The 23,311-nt window shown below is 38.7% G+C and overlaps 2 protein-coding genes across 3 annotated transcripts; both read right to left on the reverse strand.

Moving 5' to 3' along the window:
• Positions 1 to 4,846: 4,846 nt before the first annotated feature.
• LOC146485740 (uncharacterized) lies at positions 4,847 to 13,619 on the reverse strand. Its single transcript, XM_085102933.1, has 5 exons — positions 13,528 to 13,619; positions 7,060 to 7,116; positions 5,957 to 6,121; positions 5,597 to 5,689; positions 4,847 to 4,909 (listed from the first exon to the last, which is right to left on the reverse strand). The coding sequence occupies exons 1-5, from the start codon at positions 13,543 to 13,545 to the stop codon at positions 4,847 to 4,849; spliced, it is 396 nt and encodes a 131-aa protein (XP_084959059.1). The 5' UTR covers positions 13,546 to 13,619.
• A 1,634-nt stretch (positions 13,620 to 15,253) lies between these two features.
• Positions 15,254 to 22,545, reverse strand: LOC146485741 (uncharacterized). Of its 2 annotated transcripts, XM_085103096.1 has the most exons (6): positions 22,390 to 22,545; positions 19,658 to 19,805; positions 18,707 to 18,865; positions 17,511 to 17,732; positions 16,508 to 16,671; positions 15,254 to 15,402 (listed from the first exon to the last, which is right to left on the reverse strand). In XM_085103096.1, exons 1-6 carry the CDS (start codon positions 22,441 to 22,443, stop codon positions 15,391 to 15,393), a joined length of 759 nt encoding a protein of 252 aa, XP_084959222.1. In that variant the 5' UTR covers positions 22,444 to 22,545; the 3' UTR covers positions 15,254 to 15,390. The 2 variants fall into 2 exon arrangements, with proteins under 2 accessions (XP_084959222.1, XP_084959221.1); XM_085103095.1 differs by lacking the exon at positions 15,254 to 15,402 and having other exon boundaries at positions 15,913 to 16,671.
• Positions 22,546 to 23,311: the final 766 nt, after the last annotated feature.

The following is a 23,311-nucleotide window of genomic DNA, read 5'->3' on the forward strand; positions in this document are numbered from 1 at the left end:
GGTCCGTTGCGTGGCCTAAGCAGAAAGTGGTCTATAGGAGAATCTTTGCTGACGTCATTGTTTACATGTTGCCTAATTAACATATGCCAAACAACAACCAACGAAAAAATGGACAACTTAAAGAACATGCCCATGTCATCCTTTGTTAAGTCAGTGTCAACGTTGGTGTGATATGGGGAATATTCTCAGAGAAATTAGCTTTCAAAAATTGTGACATTTGCAAAGAAGGTATGGTTGGGTAACATTCTGGCTTTATAAAATCTTCACCGCACTCTTAACGTTCATTTATCAAAATCCATTTCATATATCATGCTCAAATGTTCAGTAACCACAAAGTTTGTGAAGCTGATCTTTCAAGAGTCTCCTTTTGATATATCAAAATTCAACTTGATATCGAGGTCCAGAGGACACGAAACAATTGGGATAGGATTTTTTGTCTTGGAGGGGAGGGGGGTCAAACTCCGTACACTCCTCACAGGGGTCTCCCGTATACAGACGGGGTTTCTAGTTGGACATTTTTGTTTTCACCCCTACTCAGAAATTGCCTCTAAGAACTTTTAAAGAAGAAAAACACACTGATGCTTTTTGACTTAAATTGTCATGATTTATTATGGGGTAAACACCTTGTTTAGCTGGAACCAAACATTGCCTCTCATTTATTGGTACATTTAAGACACAGTCGATGCACTGCTGTAAACAAAAGGAGGAAATTACTGAGGTCCCACAATTCAAACGTTCTATAACGGTGGAACAAAGCATTTCGAAAAAAAAGCCGTAATTTACGTACAATTCGAGCTTTTAATTACTGTGCCACGTTGCATAGCACTATAACACGCTACAACGATTACTAGAGAACCAAAAAACCAAATAGCCGTGCCAAGAAACACAACACCTCGTGTAAAAAACTAATAGCCGGGCCCGACATTACAAGACTTTCGTCTTACTACAGAACGAAGCTCATTACACGATATAAGCAATGATTAATTCCTGTCCTAACATTGCTCAAATCTCAAAAAGAAAGGCAGTTAAAACTATCACGCACTTAAGCGAGCCAATCCAAACCAGCATGAAAACCGTCATATTCAAATTGAAGAGAATTCAAAATAGGAAAATCAAAACCCATCAGGCACGAATGACCTGTGATGTTGAACATACGATGGATAAATCCAAGGCTCTATCAAATCCTCTAAACCTGCTAGAGATCATTGGGAGTAGCCCAGGCCTTTAAAAACAATTTAGCTCTGAAAAAACATACTCGCGTAAGCTAGATTTATATAGTTCTAAAACAAGCACCAGGGAGTCGCGTAGGCTTAGCAGTCTATATTTACTCTCCAAATTCTGAATCACAGGCAGCCCAAATTACAAAATCATTATTTTTATAAGAAAACTCGTACTGGCTTTTTGCCTCGAAAAATTTTCCAAAATAATTATTTGGAATTCACATTGAAGGAAAAATTTTTCAGTCAATTAGTCCATTTTCTTGTGATTTCGGGCCAATATAACTACAAGAAATAGCTCAGCAAACTCAAGCACAATGTTAAAACAAATTCGAGTTTTCCGGGTGGGGGCAGCTGCCCCCTCTGCCCTCCTGCCATGTACGGTACAGCTTCTGTGACTTTCACTCTGTTCTTTGAGGCCTGCCTTTGAGAATGTATTCTAAGTGAATTACCTGTTTGAAGGAAAACGAGAGTAAATAGCATCTTAAATACACCTAATTAACTTGTGATTGTCACATGCTACTGTACAGTGACTGCACAGTTGTGCTATCACCAAAGCAGTTGCAACATGCCTCAATATAGCAGAGCCTAACCCCCAACATGCACATGTTTGTACAGCGAATGAACTTAGCGTGTAGCACGAAAAATTTTGCGGGAGTTTTATTTTGCGGATTGGAGATTTTTTGAAGTCTAGGGGAAAAAATGTTTGCGCTTCGAGATGACTAAAATTTCTGCTGGGAACTAATATTTGCGATTCTCTGATCTGTTCAAGGAGCAAATCATTTAAATGGAAGAAACCTTAACAGTGTAGTGCACCTTTAAGAGGCAACAATAATGAATGGATGATGCGCGAGGAATACTAGAGGAGCATAACATCACAGAAGTCGTTGTACCAGCAAATACTGCTACGTTTAACCAAGTGAACCCCTTGATGCATCAGTTAATCGTCCCTGTAAACATTTCATAAGAGAAAAATTTCAAGGATGGTGTGCTGGAGAAGTTGAGAAGAAGATAAACGCTGGGCAAAACACCAGTGGCATTGCAATTGAGATGGGCATTCCAGTTACTTATGCGTGAAAAAACCCAGCAATCATCGAGAATGGATGGAAAAAATGTGGCATCGCAGACGCCCTAGCGAATGGTGTTCCTTCAGATGACCCATTCGTGCCTGCATGTCAATCTAATGTACTGAATTGCTGTCACTTGACATTTTCTGTGCTTAACACATTTTTTGTTTGCGATACAATAGAAAATCTTATAAGTTGGCATGATTTTAAGGCCACTGTATGTCACCCGTTTAAAAGATTTTTACATTTCCTTCAACATGCGTTCAAATGAACCAAATGTCGGGGAAGTTTGAACAGTCGTTCGACATTGTTGAAAGCGTAAACAAATGTTGAAAGCTTGTTGAAAGTTTGTTGTATCAAATTTAAAATGATTTAAAATTTCCTTTAACATCGATTCAACATTTTCTTTGTTCTTGAATTAAAAATGTTGAATGTTGTTGAAACCGTTTGAAAACTCCGTTCATTCGTTCATTCAACATTTGCCCGCCATCCGTTCAACTTTTGTTGAACGAATGCTGGTCAAATGTTGAAACCGTTTAAACGTGCCTTAACTTGCAAATCGACCCTCAGAGAAAGAAACTGAATTGAAATGAATAAGAAAACACTAACCTTGCAAACTTCCAATTGCTCCTAAGAGAAACCAGGCTGAATTTAGATCTCTAAAAGTGCTTATCCCTGGGTTTATCAGCCTAGCAATTCTGAATGATACAAAAATGACAATAAAAAACTTTCGTCAATCAAGTAATCAATGATTACACCTAATCGTACCTTTTTGCTACGCTTTGGCGGCATATCAGGCCAGTTTGGTCGAGCCATGGTTCGTATTTTTAGCGAGGCGCAGTCGCGCCAAATTTCCCATGGCGAGACCAAAGGGGACTGATAAGCCACCGAAGCGTACCAGAAAGGTACGATTAAGTATTTACTGTGACCAAAATCCGGTGAAATTTTAAGCAGTTACGATAAAACAAAATAAAAAAATTCCGCCAGGCGTCCTGTCGTGTGACCGCGACGGGAATAATACAAGTCAACAAACGGCACAGAAAGTGTGCATGAACTTGGAGTTTTATACAGCAAGCAAAGTGAAAAATCGTGGTAGCAAATTCATTGGTTTATTGTTCCAGTCTGAATGTGTTTTAGTACTTGTCGGCAAACATAGCGCAGTTGGCGAGCGTCCTCCAGTTTAGTTTTTTTTTGGCGGGAAAGTTTTCACTATTTTTACGACCGGAAAGGACCAGGCAAGTCTTAAACTACTAGGTTTCTGCAGGTAATGGGCTCCTGGTTTCTGTTTTATTGGTAAAACCTATTTTCAGTTTATCGTACGTCGTACGGTAACATTACTTTACTTGAAAGTGACCATGGTAACGTTCATATCAGGACAGTAGACTAAGTTTTTGATTGGCTAATTCCGAATTTGGGAACAATAAATCAATCAATCGATTGATCAATCCATCAATCAGCTCATCAATAAATAAGCCAATCAATTAATTTTCAGTCAAAAAAAATTTGGGTATACCGTGTACTAATAGCAACCAGGGATAAACTTGAGCGATGCTTCGATATCATCTTTGTGTCAATATCGTATATCAAGCTAGACTTAATAACTATAAGCATAAACTAAGACCCTGTCCACATTAATGCGTCACGTTTGAAAATGCATACTTTTTTATACGTTTTCGCCTATCATCCACGCTAAAACGCTGATGAAAACGGAGACTTTCGAAAACGGTTTCAGAAGACAGTGTCGACGTTTGAAAACGCATCGTTTTGAAAACGCTTTGTTTCCAGTGTGGACAGCTGAAACGGAGACTTTTGAAAACGGTGACGTAAAAAGCGTCACATGTCATCAGTTCCAGTCCAAATCGGAGCATCTATCCAAGACGGACACAGCGGCAAAATGAGTGCGCATGCTCCGGAGATTTGTGATTCAAGAGTGAATCGATTACGAATGCTCCACTTCAATCGCCAAATTTACATCTGTTACCACAATAATTTCTTTGTTGACTAAGATATGTGATGGAAGAAGTTCGAAGGAAACTTTCCTGAAAGCGACAACCTGATCTATTTTGATTTGGGCTGATCCATCGAAATGAAAACAAGCAATGGAAATTTTAAAAATGCCGCCATTTCGCCGGGTAAGATTGCTCACTCGTGACGAGCATGCGCACTCAATTTTGGCGCTGTGTCTCCAACATGAATGATGATTAACACATGCGCAATCTCAGGTCCCAGTCGTTTTCGAGAGTTTTAGTGTGGACAGATGATAACGATACAAAACTCTAGTGCGGATGAAAATAGTTTTCGCCTCAATGAAAACGGATACTTTTGAAAACGTATAAGCGTGGATGGGGTCGAAAATGTACAAAACCGTTGGCGATGAACGGTTGTTTCTCCTTGTAGTTAGATGGCGTAAGAAATGCTTTATGTTCTCAGTGGACCCTCTGAGAATTACACGATAATATTGTCTTCGATTCTTTTGGTTTGAAATCAGCGTGGAAACTTCCCGTCTATAAATGCATGATTTTATGAACGTGAAAAGAATATATAGCAAGTAATAAATTCAGTTTACTTGCACTTCACCACTCCACCCTCGAATGAGTTCTCAGTGACTTCTACCACGGATACATTCTGAAAGAAAGAAAAGCAACAATTTATTTATTCGATAAATGGAACCAACTTGTTTTCAGTTTTCGTAGGCGTAACATAATATTTAGATTGATGTAAAGTGACCAACTCTTCAAATCACCGGTATCCACAGCACTAAACTGATGTTAATTAATGACAGAAGACTTCCATTGTCAGGAACACAATATACGGCTAAACTGATTAATTCGGTACAAAATTAATGTTTTCTGCAAGGATACAAGACTAGACCATTTGGAATTGTGAATGACTCAAATCATCAACAATCAGATGCGCGCCTCAATAAAACCATCTTTAGTTCGTATACGTAGGCGGTTTAGAAATTCCCGTGTAACCTACCTAGACTGTTCACAGTCCCCCTATTTTTCCGTGGGATTCTCGAGACTGGTACGTTTCGATGGAGCTTCCGCCATTTTGGTTTGTAAAAGCGAGCGCGATCTGGGGAGGGGAGGATAGCGGAGTTATACTAACCCCCACTCCCGCTCCCCTCGTTAGTTTAGACACTCTCCCCAGATCGCGCTTGCGTTCACAAACCAAGATAGCGGCAGCTCCATCGAAGCGTACCAGTCTCGAGAATCCCACGGAAAAATAGGGGGACTGTAAACAGTCTAAACCATCACCATTACAAAAAAGAAATAAAAACAACAATAACTGCAGGAACCACAGACTTACTATAGCGGTCTTAACTGGCGAACTGTGCCCTGGTGCGTAGTAACGCCCACTACGCGCTTGATCGCTGACGCAAAGGAGCATATCTGTATCAGGCTGTGAAAAGATAAGACAGAAATCTGATAAAACACGGAAGTGTAACTGTTCAATACCTAAACAAAGCACGACCATAATTTGTGCACAGAGGATGTCAAAAGAACACCAGTCACGCTACTCGCCTGCGACTCGTCGCCTACTTCTTTGTTTTTGCCACGTTTCGACGTCCTCTGTGCGTTATCAGGGTACAGACGCACGGCAAAATAAAATCTATTTGTTAATTATATCTAAAATAATAATTATTATTGCAACATTATGGTTATTTACCATTTCGCCGTCATCGCTAAATCCCACTCCTGCCCAGTTGTTTTTACCGCTTATCTCAAACACCACCTTATCTTCACCAGTTTTCTGGTAAGTCACAAGAAAATTGCAGTCTGCGCTTGACGTGCAAGAGTCTGGAAACCTAAAGCTGCCCTGCTGCGCAGTATCCTGAAATACAAACATACGAACAAAATTCCATTTCGACGCTTTATTACGATTTCAGGTATGACAGGGAATTCAAGTCTGTAAATTAATCAAACTCTGCCATCTTTGTTCACGGCTAACAACGTGAAGCACAGTGACTTTTTCCAAAACTTTTCATGGCTTCCCTATCTGGTTTGTTAGTCTTTTACGTTAATTCAATAATTAGCAAACTTTGAAATGTTTTTATTTATTTATTTTTTTTTTTTTCATTAACTGATAAGAAGAGCGAAGGCCAAAAGAACTTGGCGTAGCATTGCAACGCTCTAATGAACGGCGGATTGGTTGCCCTCGGTTTCACGGTCTTGAATCGGGTCTTGCTAATGTTCTAAATACCTTACTTGAGAAATATTTAATATATTTTATTTATTTATTTATGTATTTATTTATTTATTTATTTATTTATTTATTTATTTATTTATTTATTTATTTATTTATTTATTTATTTATTTTTAGGGAGGCAGCGTGGTCGAGTGGTTAGGGCCCCGGACTTGAAATCCGGAGGTCCCGGGTTCAAGTCCCACTCTGACCGCTAGCTGGAGTTGTTTCTCAGTAGCCCTGAGTTCACTGAACTCCTCGGACGCGTAAATAGCCAGCTGGTCTGCCTCCTGCCAGTTGAGATTTTTAACCATGTTATGTTCAGTTTAAATTTTTTGTTTGTGAAGGTTAATGCTCGGCCCCACTAGCACTTGTGCTATAAACACTGCCGAGGGTAAATAAAGGTTATTTATTTATTTATTGATTGATTGATTGATTGATTTATTTACTTATTTATTTATTTATCTATCTATTTATTTATATATTTATTTCCTCACTTTATCAGAAATTGATACGTTGTTATAACATATGTCATTATATAGTAAACAGATAAAAACGGCAAAGGATCCAAGTAACTTTCCACCTACAGTTTGTCCATAAATCTTGCTTGAGGACATGAGCAGAAGGACAATCGTTAAAAACAGCTAAGGGAGGAATGAGATAGATTGAATGAGTATATACCGGAAAATTCGTTGCTGAAAAATTCACACTATATTAATTGTTAACTGAAAGTATGACGAGATCACTGTGAGCCTTGTTTCAATGATGAATGAACTTTGATGAATGAAGTTTGCAAATGCGCCTGTTTTTCAGAGACTCAAGCATGTTAAGGCATGGCTCAAAGCCATATCTCGGTAAAAAACAGAATCAATCATAACTCTGCAGAAATTTACTGAAAGACCACCAAACTTGGCAGCGACAAAGAAATTGATGATCTTAACTCACTTCTAACTTCGAGTCTTGAAAATAGATGTCACGTGACCGGTTATGATTGTTTCTTTGCCCAAACAGAAAATAGAAAATGGGGTGCCGAGTTTACATATGATGGATATCGATTAAAACGTTTCTCTTACCCTCTGGGTATGCTTTAAATGAATCTGCCCGGAATGGTTGACCTCAACATTTAGTAAACGGATTATTTAACAAAATAGGTCACGTGACTTATTAAACTTCCTAATAATATTTTAATAAAACCAAAACCTATTCCATTCAGGACAGATCTAGTTACTATACGATAGAAGCTACAACCGCACATGCTAAGCTTCGAGTCACAATGAACTATTCTTACCCCATCTGACAATTAGTTTTGAGCGCAATTGTAACGTCATCAAACACGTGACCACTGTTCTCATGCCTTAAGGAATTTAAGATCGCTGTAATACGTCGATTACAGACTTATGGCCACTCTGGGGATTTAAAAACCATTGATTTCAAAGATAGGTAGTTTCAAATTCGTGGGGGGTCTTAAGTAAAGAATAAGCGATGCCTTAACATGCTTGAGAGAGCGTGCGATTTAGCACGCATCATTGCTCAAATGTATCAAACTTTATATTATGAAATATATATTTTTTTATTATGCAAATCAATCACTGGGGTGTGCTCTCGGTTTCTATTGCCTTCGATAGTTCCCTTCGTCAACTATCCGGTAGAAACCTCGAGCTTGCAATCTTATTGTTAAATATATTGACAGTCTTTGCCATCAATTCTTCCACAAATCATTGGTCACGTTGTTTTCATTAGTGTTTTTCAAAACACTCTCAAGATCACGTTAACTAAATAGCACTGAAGCCACGCTTGAGCCAATAAATGAGCTGTCAGCGGCTTATAAAAGAAAACACGTGTGGACTCATCTCATTACATGAAAATTTTAATGAAACTCTTCCAGCATTTTTATTACCACCAAACTGGTAAGAAAATTTTTTTTTTTTAACAACACTTTATTGATTACTTCAGAACAGTACATTTCATTAATTATATTACTATATGACACTACATTACAAAACAAAAAAGAAACATACTTAACTATAGTTACCTACACAACTTACAATACAGCTAACACCGGTACTAATTAACAATTATATCGTTACTTGCAATACGATACTAATTACTTACAATACTTACATACTTACAATACAGTACTAACGATGTTTACAATACTTATGATGCTTTTTAAAACTACAAACTTAAGCAACAAATTACACATTTCCCCTTTACTTGCTGGCACATGGCAACCTTGCAAAGCAATATAGCAAAAAAAAATTGAAATAAAATTAAAAGGCTCAAAGACTTATTTGCAACTTAGATTTGTGTTTTTCAATTTCAAGGTGACTCTTTAATATAGCACAATAGGCTTCCCAGATATACTCTTCTTCTCTTCGTGACGCAGTATAGATGTAGTATTTGGCAATAATTAAACAGAGGTTCAAGCCAAGACGACGAGAGAGATCTCTAGTGAATCCGTATATTATTTTAATCTTGCTTCATGTAGAAATTTCAAAGCGATAGAACGAAACTCATTTTTGTTGCCGACATTCGTTAATTACATTTTCGATGGAAATATGGCCGTGTTAGTCGAGTTTCGCAACTTTCACCTCTTACTTGAGGAACAGAAACTAGATTGCGACCAAACGGGGTTTTTTTTTTTTTTTTTTTACAGGTTTTCACAGTTGATGGATGGAACTTTCCACTGATATGTAGAGGCGCATGTGAGTACATGCTACTTTTGCAATTTATTCCCCTGACAATCGCATGTTGCGATAACTGCGCAAAGCAGATAAACTTTGTGCCCTTAAAATTATCACAGCAATTAAAGAACGTAAAGGGTCATCGTTTTAAGTTAGCGAATTAGGAGGTTTTGAATGACAGCTGCGTGTCTTGCAAAATTCACGATCTTGCTACTGAAGTTCGCGCACAACTCGGAGTATCGTATCTTTATTTATCTCGGCATAATGTATTATTTTTTGGACAAAAAAGGAGCAAAAAAATGTCTCACTGTAACGAAGAAAGAGCAAATGTTAGTAGCCCGGGCTGTGAAAAGTTCGAATCAGAAAGTCAAATTCTCCGATATTTAACAATTATCCTGCGAAATCGCGCGTAATATCGCCTAGAATACGGGGCAATCCAAAAGTCTAGCGAAATGTATATTAAACGTTTTTGCTGAACTGTAATTTGCCAGTTCGTAAACAGAAAGGTAAGCAGTAAACGTTTTTGCACTAACCATTACAATTCTTAACAGCAAACTTGGTTGTCTTCTTTGTGTTCAGTATAAAACAGCGTTATTACAGTAATAGTTTGGTGTTCTTGCGAGGTCGTTACTTTTGGAAAGCCGCTCTGCCATTTTTCTCCCCGACGCACGAAAACTACGTTTATCGCAGGATATCTGTTATGTGCGGGCGACGTATATTGAGTTCACCTATGCCATATTTGGGCAGTGTCACAATGTGTTGAATAATAATATTTCATATTTCTTATCTGCTGACCAAGAGAAGTTGATGGAAGTAGATGAGAATTTAAAATGAGGATCTTAGAGAGAGTCGCTCTTAATGTGAGAAAATAGGTTGAAATTGCATGTAAAAATAATACTACATCTAGAAAGAACGTTTGAATAAAAGGCTTTTAAACACTAGCTTAAACGTACTTAAGAACTCTAAGTTAGAATATAATCAGGCAAACTATTGCAAGTATTCAGGTCAGTTACTGAAGTAAAACTTTTGGTTTTGAAAACTCTTTGAATCTTATTTCCTTTTTATCTTCATTTTCTATTTTTCCTTTTATTTGTTTCCTTACAGGGCTACTGCTTTCAAGATTGGCCACGTTCTCAAATCATAAACCTGGTATTTGTGGTATGTTTTTAGTGTGAACTACTAGGTTTTTGAGGCTTAAGGAGGTAATAAACTGATGGTAGTCCCCGTTTGCCGTTACGTATAAACATTTGCTTTCAAGCAAAACCAAAAATTGTCCGTTTAATGCGTCCTGGAGCAAAGCTGAAAGACACACATCTTTGCCTTTAATTCTTTAATTCAAACTCTCATTTTGCAAACAAAATTCCCTAATGATAGCAAACCTTAATCTCTCGACTATTAACATTTGCCTCCAATTTTGCCTCTCGTGCCTACAGCGAGGCGAGCATCTTGATTAATTAGAGCCACTTTTAAAAGCCTGTGATTTTCCTCTCTTGGTGCCCGAAAGGTATTAAAAGGTGTCGAACCACTCGGTCCTACTGGCAAAATATCACACTTATTATGCTCTTTGCAAGTCAAATCTCACCCCAAATTGCCTTGGTAGGTCCATGGAATCCATCCACAGAACTGCCAGAGAGGCAATTTCACTCGTGAGCCACCATGACTCAATATAAGGACACTTTTGGCGTGGCAGTCGCTGTGAAATTATCCCTCATCCCTGGTTTCCTTTAGAGGTTTGCCCCTACCCTCCCTTTCCAGCTTAATGATGCCAGCCTGGAAGCTTCGGCAGTGGCAAATGGCTAGATAACATACATATACACTGAACACTTACTGATTGGAACTTGTATGTGCTTGCTAGCAAAACAACAACGGTTGAAATTGGTGAGGTCACAAAAAAGTTGAATCCTCTATATTTTAGAGCAGCAAACATTCTAGGGAGAGCTTCATATAGGACAACTTAATCCCTCCTGGTCATCTGCATCCAAAAAAATTGCCCTCGAGTGTATTAAGGCTTGGACAGCCTAATAATCGTGCATGTTTTTATTTGAAGCGGGGGGGGGGGGGCAATTGTCCAATCACCGTAAAAGTTGGCAAACAGTTTGTTATCGGTATCCTTATTAATTTTCCAAAATTTGCTGCACCACATTTTAGTCACGTGACCTGAAAAAGACTTATGACGGTTATAAACTTTACTCAAAAATGGGGTACAGAAAGCTACATTATATCAATCTTGTTTGTTGCTTCTGATTCGATAACCCCAAGAAAGGCCTTTGTCATTCCGCCTTTAAAAGGTGGGGCTCTACCGGAATTTGAGTGAAATTTGAGGAGGTTTTAAGAATGGATAGAAGAAAGAAAATGATTTTTGGAACACTAACAGACAGTCGATAACCGCGCAAGAGCACCCCAGGTTGCTAGTGGACTAACTTGGTATCCGTCTATTAATTATTAACTACAAATTCTAATTTTAAAACTTCACTAAATCTTCAACATTTCTTATTTCTTTCAATTTTACCAATCCTTCAAGAAAAATTATTTCCTTCCAAATATACCTAAAAATCACCCAAAAATTCATAAAACACCCCAAATCATTGATTTGTGTTATGAATAGAGGGTTTTTGTATTGCTTGAAATGCAAACAAGATATTTCCATTTGACCGATTTTAAGCGGCGTGAAAACGGCTTTCAGGTGAACCCCCACCTTAATTACAGCGGTTACCAATAACACGCGACCTATCGCCTTCAAAAGACTCCCGATAAAGTTGCGTTTTGTTGGACGTCAATCATAGAAAAGCCGTTGAAATTAATTTGAATTCTGACAACATTTCAAGGAAACAGAACCAAGAAATTGGCTGTTTTACCCACTGACAGATGGTAAACTTTATGAAAGTTGATTTCCAATCCAGGTTATCTTAAGGCTGGTTTCCATATGATCGCAGATCGCAGACCTTATTGCGATCTGCGATCTGCGATGTGCGATCCGCGATCATATGGAAACCAGCCTTTAGATAGAACATGGTTCTATCTTCTGCGATCGTCTGCGATCACGATCGCAGGATCGCAGACGATCGCAGACCTTATTGCGATCTGCGATCATATGGAAACCAGCCTTTAAAGAATGGGCATTGTTTAGATGAAGCATTTTTTGTAACATTTTAAATCGCTACCCGTAATAATTTTGCAAAATCAGCGACGCGTGCAAGTGAGCAAATTATCATGTGCAGTGAAAATTAAAATTTTTAATTCAAAAATACCTCTTATTTTCCCTTGATCTGGCTCGGAAAACAATTAAAATAAAGTTTACCTTCTCTTAGCGAGGAAAAATTCTTAGTTTCTTGGCGGGTTACCCTGGAATCTTGTCAGAATTTAACATAATTTCAACGGCTTTCCTTTGATTGACGTCCACCAAAACGCAACTTTATCCGACTCTTTTGAAGACGGTAGGTCGCGTGTTATTGGTAACCGTTATAACAATAGCGGTCATAAAAGGAAAATAGAGTACGTGACATGATAAATGTCCGAATATCTTGAAATTTAAACAAGGAGTAGTACCACATTAAAAGGTAGACACATTTGTTCTTAACATTTCACTGGCAAACAGTTTTAAATTCTGGAGCATAAATGATTCCCATTTTTATAAACAAGTTCTGTTACGTCATCTGAGCCAAGGAAGACACTTTGAAGGACTTCAGGAAGCCAAAGAGTCTATTGAATGAGTTTCCTTTGATCGTGTAAGTTCTTTTATCAACAGAGAATAAACGTTGAGCAGAAACAGTTATAGCGGTTAAGACTGAAAGTTCTTTGAGTTATGGAAACTAAGTTACTCATTTCCTTAACTGATTTGGGTGAACGTAAAGTATATCTTCGTGGTCAAAGGAAAACCGTTATAGACTAATGAGTTATAATGTATAGTATGCAAATATCGGAATCGATTTGTGCGTGTGTAATCACGAAAGGGTATATAAAGAGAGAGAGAAAGAGAAGAAAAAATAGAGAGAGAGAAAGCCTTAAGAACCAAGCATGTAGAAATGAAAGCCTAGCCATATCCACATTTAGTTACAGTCTCAAAAAAGTAGCCGCCAAAATTTACATTTTATGTTTGTCGATTCAAATATTTGCATTGTCCATCACGCGATCGAAAAATAATTTAGTAGGACTCGATCAGTCCATGTGCCTAAATTCCCTTATCTAACGAAAAAAAAAACACCGAATGTTTAGCTTGGCTTAGTGACGCCGCTGTCAGTGAACGTAATCTGAGCCCGGAGGGCCTCTATCGAACATAACGGGCCTTACATGCAGCGTACCTTGGATACCTCGGTAAGGCCACAGGTTAATTTACTCGCAGGGAGTTTCACGCCTGTTCAGATTTACTCTTACCTTTGTTGGAAGCAACATGGTGTTCAATTTTCTCTTTTTGGTTTCAATACAGCCGTCTCCTACTCGTTTGACTTGCGTTCTCTGAAAATTCAATCAGCTAACAACAGACCGTCAAGGTACTCGTTTTCCGTTGAATGTAGGATTGGAGGCAAAATAAAGGACAAAGCAAACGGTTAAACGGTTTTAACCTCAAGCCGTTTCTACTTCCGTTAAGTAGTTCGTATTGTCATGTAAGCCATCAAAACAAACAAAGGAACACGTACTTTTAAATCGCACAGTCATATAATATTTGCATTATCATGGTTGACTAGTTTTAATTCCATAAATTTCCATGTATGGTACTTGTATAAAACAACGAGGGAATGCCATGTTTTCGATGTCTATTTTTGTAATGTGCCGAGTCGTCGATTACGGTACAATTCAAAGCGGTTACGGCTACTTCGAATTTTCTCCACAATCTTTAACATGAGTGCCTTAATGGCGTTCCTTCGGGAGACCCATTTTTATAATCGAACAGTTGCCATCCATTTACCGAAGTCATTCATCAGTTTTTTTTTTTTTTTTTTTTTTTTTTGTTCTTTGGAAGAAGAGACCATACACTAGTCTCCTTCAGTAAGACGGAGTTGATTTCACAGCAAATTTACCCAGAGACAGCAGATACTCGCCATTACCATTATAAAGAATACAGACCGTTGTTTGCAACCCATTTAATTTAAATTCAGTTTTTTTTCTGTTCACGTTATTGCTTTTTGTGCCTGCAAGATAATGTTAACTCTGGGCGGAAATGAAACTCTTTCAAATTTGGATATATCATCGAGTCTTATTTTCTTTAAATATATGCATTGAAAATAAGATCACCATGCTCATTTAAAGAAAAAGGCCAATATAATTCCTCCTCCTAGCTTAGTTAGCCTTCAAGCCTTCTTTTTATGACTAGCTTCTCCGTAAAGGCGCAAGAAAGGTTACGGAATACAGTTCAATACACAGAACTATCGAGGTATCGCCTACCGGTTGGTTACCGGATGTTCATATCAATCAAAGGTATAAAGCTTGTGCCTCTTTAGTTTTTATTCCACTCTTTTTATGTTCTAGAAATCCTGTTTTGACGCCTTAGTAACGTGTCGCTCCACGCCGTGTTTACTATCGTTGTTCATGCCTTGATGAGTTCAAGAAGTGCTTAGCACACCTACAAACGTCAACTAAGGGCGTTGGCAGTTTGTGCTCCTAAAACTGGCATATTATGCTACCTTCTGGCACTGTTCCTAGTTTTGTCAAATTATGTCGAAAATTATGCCTAAGTTTATAATTTATCGGTCTCAAAGCTTTCAAAATTGTGGTTACGAAATGACAACGTCAGGATCTATCTTATTGGGAGGCAGCGTTGCTAGAGGTCCCGGGTTCAAGCCCCGCTCTGACCACTTGGATTTGTTTCACGGTAGCCCCGTTTTCAAATCCAATGCCACGCTTTGTAAATAACCAACTGCTGTGCCTCCCACCAGTTGGGATCTCTAGTAAATGTTATATTCAGTCTGTATCAATATTTATTTTACTGATTTATAGAGTTCCCAATTAGCACGAAAGTGCTAAATTAACTTCGACACTGAAATAAATTCATTTATTTATTTGTTTCATTATTTTTTATAATAATTCAAAAGTAAGTTATAATAACACTGTTTAGCACGTTTTTAGTAATTTATATAGCTACTTTCCTCTCTACAAGGCGAAAAATAATGCATTTATAATAACTTTCATAAAGTCAACAAGTTTAAGTTTAGATAAGTGGTATAGATAGCAAACAGTAGCCCTCAAACGTCCAGAAGCGGACTGACTCCTCTACGTTTCTGCCATTGCTGGTCATTTTGTTTAGCAAAAGCACTAAAAAAGCAAGAATAGAAGTGTTAGTGACTGTTAATGCCTCATTATGTGCGAAAAAATTCTTCTTATGTCCGATTAGTGACTCAGTTTTGAAATCCATATGCTCGTTTACTCCAGTTATGACAAAATTATGTTATGTTAGACCATCTCCTTTTTTATTTAGTTGTAAAGCCCTTTAATTAGTTATAATTTAGCACGATTGTAATTTTGCATTTGTAAACCTTATCGCAATTCAGCTCTTGGCTGCAAGTTTTTAAGCTGAATAAACTATCTATCTCCATCTATCTATGCTAACACAGCGGCCAAAGGCCTTCCTCAAACCCTACATTGCTTGGCTCTCCGGTTATCAAGGAAATGGTCAAATTATTTCTACACAAACAAGACACTTAAATGGCTGTTACAATGCTACGAAGTCAACATAAAAGTGAAACAATACTTTTAAAATCTTTTTTTATCTTAGGAACGTTGAGTTCTGAAAATAATCCCTTCTGAATGGAAATTTGCCCCAAGTCGCTTGTTTTCTTTTATTTTACTTTCTTCCTTTGAAGACTATATAAGCTACAATGATTTGTCTTCAACCTCTAGGACGAAACTTGAATTACATTGCGTTGATCGAGCCACCATTTGATTTCATTCTATGACAAGAACTTGGTACAATATTTCAATCAGTTATTTAATCTCCTTCCAACGTAAAATCGATAATCTGGAATCTGTTTTCGCCAACCGCAAACTTCGTCAAGGAGGGGGTAGGGGGAGGGACAAACAGCATGTCTGAAGAAAATTGTTAGATCAGCCGTTTTCGTCGATTTCTCCGCGAAACACAGGTGCATGTTCGGAGGTCATACTCCCTCCCGCCAGGACACTTTAGTCGAGGGCATTTACACCGGCAGTCCCTAGGATCTCGCTGTTTGATGGCCATTTTACACGGCTTAGCACTGCATACACACCGACACAATTTGTCGTCAAACTGGAAACGTTTGTTGCACTTAGTTTGAACTGAGGGATTACAAGTGCACTGGCATTTTTCCGGGTTCCATCGAAAATCAAACGGGCAGGGAATACCACGTGGTTTGCACTCGCAGCGGCAGTTTGCTTCGGAGTATACCTGGGTTATATCGTTGCAATCCGCTGGCTTTACTGCGCATAGGCAGCCGCACTTGGTGTGGTTTGTCACGCGGACAACTCGGATTTCTTTTGCTAGCTCACTGAGTTTGTCTTGAGCGGTCGACCAAGTAACTTTGCTTACTAGGAGGTTTAGATCTTGGGTTTCTGTAAAAAATGACAAAAAATCATCTCTTTTGCTCTTAATAGCACAAGCTTGAAACAATCCAATGTAAATCTCAAAAGCTTTCATTACTTCGGGGCTTCCGCGCTAAAAGCTCTGTAAACTGGGCCTCGTTTGCAACTCCGCATCACTAATATCATTGAGTAGCCTCCCCTCCTATCTGGGTGGATGAATGGTGTTGTTGATAATGGGATACATAGATACATACTTTATTGACATACCTTACAGCCAGAGGCTGAATTACGTATACACATATATAGTTATAAAAGCTACGTGAAATACTTTAAGAAAAAAGAAAATGCATATGGTACATTCGGTATAAGAAAAAAAATCACTACTAAAGAAAACAATACCAAAAAGTCGGATTTAAAAGAAATCTTACCAAAAATCTGATGGCTATCTTAAGGACTTTATCCAGAGGTATTGAGAATTAAATAAATATAACTATTCCTGTAGATTTTAAACTTGACATCAAAAGTCCTGGCATGCCTGAGAGTGTGTTGTGAACTATGCGAGGCAGGCAGAGATGTTATATATATCGAAAAGCGACTGACTTAGGCGCTTTTGGTGCTCCACCAGTGACTCTAAGTTTAACACAGCTAGAGCGTTTGTATAGGATAAGGTGTGGCCGAGTATGATAGATAGAGACCTCTTTTGTACGCGCTCCAAATCATCGATTAGGTATTGTGGCAAGGAAGCGTGAAAAACAGGAACAGTGTAATCGCAAACAGATCTTATACAACTGGTGATAATGAATAGGAAGGCAAGGCCAATGACGACTGTTAAAAATCCGATCAGACAGCTTCTGCTAAGATAAACCTACCTTTAACTTGGCACTTTGTATCAAAGGGTCTTTCATTACACGCGCCGCCACAACGATGCAAAGTCACGAACAAAGGAAAATTCAACGCATTTGGTTCCGCAGGCTGGGGAACTTCAACTGCCACAGGGCGTGGCTCGCATTTTGCAGTGTCAAGAATGACATGTGGAAGATCGGAATCACCCCAATTTCCGGCTAACCTTGCTAAGCCGTTCGGTGTGGGACCTGCAAAATGCCAAAACTGATATTGAAGTTTAAATGTAAAATGTCAGCTGGGGCACTTGTGCAGTAGAGTCTAATTTACGTACAACTCGTCGCGGGAGTTTTGCTTTTCCACCATTGCAAAAAGCTTTCAAATATATGGCAACAAACAGCTTCTGCAATTAAATAAAATATTCAGCTAACCTTCCGAAGATGAACGCGATTCAAACAGACGCCACAGCTTCCGGAACTCTCCGACGGTATTTGAATAGTTGGATGAACAATTTCAAAGCGCTTTTCAACAACGCACGCATGCGCTTGGGGTGATATAGTCCCTTTATAGGGCCTGATAATGTAAACTTTTTTTCAGTAACTGACAATTACACCAAAGGAATGATTCCATTTTTTTTAGAAGTTTCTATGGAAGTCATGACGTCAGTGTCTTGACTAAGGGAGGCGAGGATATGATTGCAACTTGAAAACATTGGCTAATTTTTTCAACTCGTTCTTCCAATGTGTCTTGGAAAAAATTACAGAAAGTGATTGAGATTTGTTCTCCCTTTAAGCAAAGCAATTATTCTGGAGCATATCATGCGCGAGAAAAGGTAACGAGTGGTTATAAATTGAGCGTTGAAAGGAATTTCGCTTTGGTTTTGCTGTCACTTTACAAGGCCTTTGATTTGTTAGAATAACTCACGCCACTTTCTCAACCAATGAGAAGTAAAGCCAGTCGTGACTTCCTATCACACATTTTCCGAAATCGGCACAGGTCCGGTTACATGTATTTAATGTTTCGAATTCTGATTGCATTTGGTTAATTGTCTCATCGTCATCATCATCATTATCATCATCATCATCATCATCATCATCATCATCATGAAACGGTTGACTGCTTTTTTGCGACGTCTTTTGTGATTGGCCAAAGCGAATTACTTTTCTTTGGTTTTACGACGCTCAACTGAAAACCGCTCAGTAGTGTTGAACAAAAACAAACTTACGTGAGCATTCCTTTCGGCAGCCGGTGTTACAACACTTAGAGCCTGAGAAGCATGCGGAGTCACTCTTACAGAGGTCTTCCTGTTTTAAAGGACACTGTGTCGATCGAGTTACTGTTGGGCAAATCTCCGGTTGTACTGGCTGGTTGAGTTGAGGATGAACTATAAAGAAAACACACTTAAATTTTTACATTGGGCAAAAGTAGAAATTCGAATGTTAATAAAATACAGTGGAATTAAGTTAAATATCCCCTGCAGTTGTAAGTAAACTAAATTAAAAGTTATAGCGCGCAACCGGCAATATTTACCAACGACTTACTGCTGGAGATCGCTTTAATAAAGGTGAATAAACTAAAGAATATATTTTTCTGGATTTTCCAGCCGACGTTTGAACCTCAGGTTTCAACGTCAACGACACTGTCTAGAAGTAAGTGAATCACGGCAGAGATTTTTGCTAGTTTTACATTATAAAGCCACGTTCAAACTTCAAATTACATTCCTTAAAGTGTTATCTGGGATTAATGAGAGTTCGGTTTGATCCAGTTGTGAGATTACAAGAATTACCAGCCACATTAGTGCATGCAGCATCGATACCATCTGCTGTGCAGCCGCCATCTTGTTTTCCCGCGAGTATCCCATGATGCATAGGTAAAAAGTAACCCTCAATCTATAAGCCCCGATTATGTACATACAGCGAACTCCGAACTGTAAACTGCTAACCGACGTTTGCGGTTTACGGTTTAAGAGTAAACCCTCAATCTCAAGGTCCCTGTTTAATAGAGTATTTCCTTTACTTTGGGTTTATAACACTGCATTAAAATCCGCTTTAACACTTCAAATAAATTCTAGTGCTCGCGCTTTCCTGAACCAGAAAGTTTTAATTTTCTAAATGCATAATTTATATGAACGAAGGTGTCAACCTTGCAGTGGTATGCTGGAACCTTTTTTACATACTTTTTCGGCCGTTGTTCAAGCTTCTGACAGCATCCCTGAGAGATGACATGAATCTCTTATCAATAAACATTGCACGCAGAAATGAATCCAGTGACGTCACATTGGCCATGGCACGGCGCAGTTCGAACGGCATATTGGTCTTTCTTGGCTGAAATGAAATATGGTACAGAAAGTTAGCCTTTATGCCACCTTTTCGCTTATAAGCATAAGTATCTTTTCCCTCACCCCCACCCCCCCCTCCTATGGACACAAACTCGGCCAAATCAGTGGACAAACGGATTTAAAGGACTGCCCTCTAGCCTCAGTCTTCTGGTCAATTTTCAATGAAGTAAGAAGTATACAAACAACTTCCTTTTTTGTGGACATCCTCGGCACCGCGAGTTAGTGTCCTTAATAGCGAGAGTCCGTAATAGTGGGAATTTATTTCAGTCAAATGTCTGTCATTTATTTTTTCCGGGATTTAGCTGTTGTTCGTATTATCGGGGTGTCCGTAATAGCGAGTGTCCGCAATGCGAGAGTTGACTGTACTTGTAAATTCATAACTTGTGATCCCAAGTAACTGAGATCTCATCAATTCTGATAAGTTTCAAATATCGGTATTGCGACCCCATCATTTCTTGGCCTTACGGGTTTAATATTTCATTTCAAAACTGTTTTGGAACAAGATCTAAAACTGTACGATAGCTAGATCTAGCCAATAACATGGTCCACGCTCTGAGCCATTCGGTACTCGCAAAGAAATCATATTATCGTTACTGTGCGCTGGGAAACGGGGTCTCACACTCGAATTACTGACTGCGACAAATCTCTTCATGGAGACGAGATTTTGAGCGAACAAATCACGTGAGCAAGCGAAGCTTAGGCTGGCAATTGGTTCTTCTCGATCGCCTCGTTAAATCCCGGTTCAAATTAAACATGCCGAACTCAATAATGGAAATGACAAAATGCTGTTGTTTTTGGTAATCACCTTACATTACTTTTGGCAAATGTAAAGTTCAAAGTTTGACCCGGGCCTTAACTCGCCCTCTCAAGCGGGCTAGGTTTGCTCCCGATGATTTGCTAGAAATAACTCCAAATAACAGTGTCGCATCTAAGGATGATGCACAGGGAGTCCCTCCCTCCCCCCTCCCCACCTCTTTTTTTTTCTGTTGCCAGAGAAAATGGGGGCCGAAAGCTCCCCCCCCCCCCCCTTCCCCCACCGAGCCCCTCGTCCTTATCTTGCTACACGAAGCAGATCTGCCATACACCACAAACAAATACAGATACATGCGATCGACGTTTCTTCGGTGTTATCAATAGTCCAGTTAATTAGCAAATAGGCCGTATTCGTATTTTCCGTATTGAGCTTGAACTAGCTTGCAATGAATGAATATATGGTCTATTCGCTCAGGTTCGCCCACGGTTTGTTTTTGGATTAATTTATTTGTTCTTTTTCTCGCTTGTTTGAGTTTTGTTTAAGAGGAGGTCTTTTATTATTCTGTTCATTTAACAAGGTTCCCGGCAACCCGACAAATGAAAATACTGAACTCTTTATAGTCAAAAGCTAAACAGCTAAGTGGGAACTCCTGTATATATCTATACACAATGGAGATGACATTTTCATTGTTTCATATGAATGGCGCTTGCTTCACGATAAAACATAGATTTTTGTCAATTCATGTCCTGTGATTTCACCTGCAATTTCCATTTCGTACGTTATAACTAGTATCTTGTTTCGCAATTGGACAAGCCTTTTGAATGTGTATTTTGTCTGAAATCTGCAATGCACGTTTCTTAATCTCACCAATCACGGCGTTTTCAATAGGCATATGGATCATCCTTTATCGGGTTTCAGAATTTTTGATAAATTCTGCGGGTCATCAATGCTAAAACGTGGCGGATAAAGGACTTTTCGGTTTTAATTTGGGGACAAACCCTGGTTTCAAGCAAACATACCAGTTATGGATTGGCGTATATGGCTAAGTGGATTCGAGAATTTGCCTCAATTGGAAAGAGCCTTTGATCGATTCAATTTTGACAGAAGTTAATAAGCTTCTCGCTAGCATAGCGAAACAGAAAAGTGAAATTTTCACATATGGTAATTTTGAAAATAAGGAAGGGAATACTGAAATACGGGAAAACCGGAATGCCGTGAAATGTTCATTCCATTGTGTATAACACTTTAACCTCTCACTTTGCGGGAATAAGATAGTAATGCAAATTTTATCGAGTTAAAAAAAGTTAAATCCTTTTCATCTCTTTGACTGATAATTTGTCACTTGTCACGGATGAGTAGGCCCGGGACGCGACGAAGCAAAATAATAAACATCCATTAGGTGGCTAAAACTGACCAAAAGCGTGTAGCGTGCGGTTTAGCACAGTCGTATCAGAGCACACGAAATAAAAATAATAAGTTGGAGAATCGGGTTATCACAAAATTGTCAGATTTGTTCAATATGTTTCCGATGAGTTTTTGAAAAAGCGCACGTCTACAACCGACGACCGTTTAAAACTCAGACCAATGACCTACCAACGATTTCGCAATTAATAATAATCCATCAGAAAATCAATTTTATAAACAAAAACTGTTGCGATAAGCGACATAAATCAGGATTTATCCTGTAAATTATGGAGGAAAAGAACGATAAATTTCCTTCCACTTTTGTAAATACCGTTCAAACGGAAACGACGGAAGAGCGACCGTGCTCGAAGTTCAAGAACAAACCAAAATATTTTCACGTATACAAACTTACCTGCATTCCGTAGCTCAAGGCGATATAGAGAGAAATGAGTAAAACGGCCTTCATCTGGCTGCTATATTCTCCAGCTAGGGAGGGATGCTTCAACTGGATTGCACTGCTGTACTGTTCAACTGATTTTTTTATGATCGTTCAGAGCGATTTAAATAGCTTAGTATCTAATTAACTACGTCAGAGGTCGAATATTGATCAGCTGAAGACAAATTCAAATTCTGAAACAACACACCTTGCATGACTTCCTGTGGTGCTTATCGTGAGCTGGCTAGCGCTAGTTTACGGCTTTCTCAGGCACCTTTTTGATTCAGCCATGGACATTTATTTCAACAAAAGACATAATTGACTAAAAAAGAAAATGAGCATACAGCTGGGCTTATGTAAATATAAAGCGTGTGACAAACACAAGCGCTTGATAAGAGAGGAAGTCATAGCAATTAAAATAGCATTTCCGATTGGGTTAGGCGTGACTAGGCTCAGGGAAAAAACCGGGTTGGTTCGCTGTAAAGTTCCTGGGTCTATCCGTTCAAAACAAAACTTTGAAAACTGAGGTGAGAGGGGCCTTTCGACTGTTGGGCCCCCGAGAAGGCTTCAAAGCTGTCAAATGTTGGAGAAATTGATCAAACATTCGACCTGCTAAACTGCTGTGATTTTAAATTAATCGCACGCCAGTGTGTTTTTTCTGAAACAAGGTGTTTCAGCCGGGACTATGATGAAGGAGGAAACCGGAAAGCTAAAAGGAAACTGAAAGTCGTTATCGATAACGTGGTTTTCACAGCATACCCAGATCATAACGCAACAAAATTTGATTGATAGGCACTTTTGAATAATCAGATGTTGTCAGCTTTATAATGCCTTACAAGGTGGTTCTTCACCTTTTTAAGTGCGGCCATTCAAATATATATGAATAACAACTGCTAAG

The sequence above is a fragment of the Pavona decussata genome, unplaced genomic scaffold (assembly GCF_977016875.1).
Source record: "Pavona decussata unplaced genomic scaffold, jaPavDecu1.1 SCAFFOLD_25, whole genome shotgun sequence".
NCBI classification, from domain to species: domain Eukaryota; kingdom Metazoa; phylum Cnidaria; class Anthozoa; order Scleractinia; family Agariciidae; genus Pavona; species Pavona decussata.

Excerpts from the sequence above, each read along its gene's own strand:
- LOC146485741 (XM_085103095.1), bottom strand. The coding sequence starts at position 22,443 with ATGAAGGCCGTTTTACTCATTTCTCTCTATATCGCCTTGAGCTACGGA. Across the intron at positions 19,806-22,389 it reads CCTTGAGCTACGGAATGCAG|CCAAGAAAGACCAATATGCC; the intron begins GTAAGTTTGTAT and ends ATTTCATTTCAG. Across the intron at positions 17,733-18,706 it reads CTGCCGAAAGGAATGCTCAC|GTCCCACACCGAACGGCTTA; the intron begins GTAAGTTTGTTT and ends GGCATTTTGCAG.
- LOC146485740 (XM_085102933.1), bottom strand. Across the intron at positions 5,690-5,956 it reads TTAGCGATGACGGCGAAATG|CCTGATACAGATATGCTCCT; the intron begins GTAAATAACCAT and ends ATCTTTTCACAG. Across the intron at positions 4,910-5,596 it reads CGCCAGTTAAGACCGCTATA|AATGTATCCGTGGTAGAAGT; the intron begins GTAAGTCTGTGG and ends TCTTTCTTTCAG.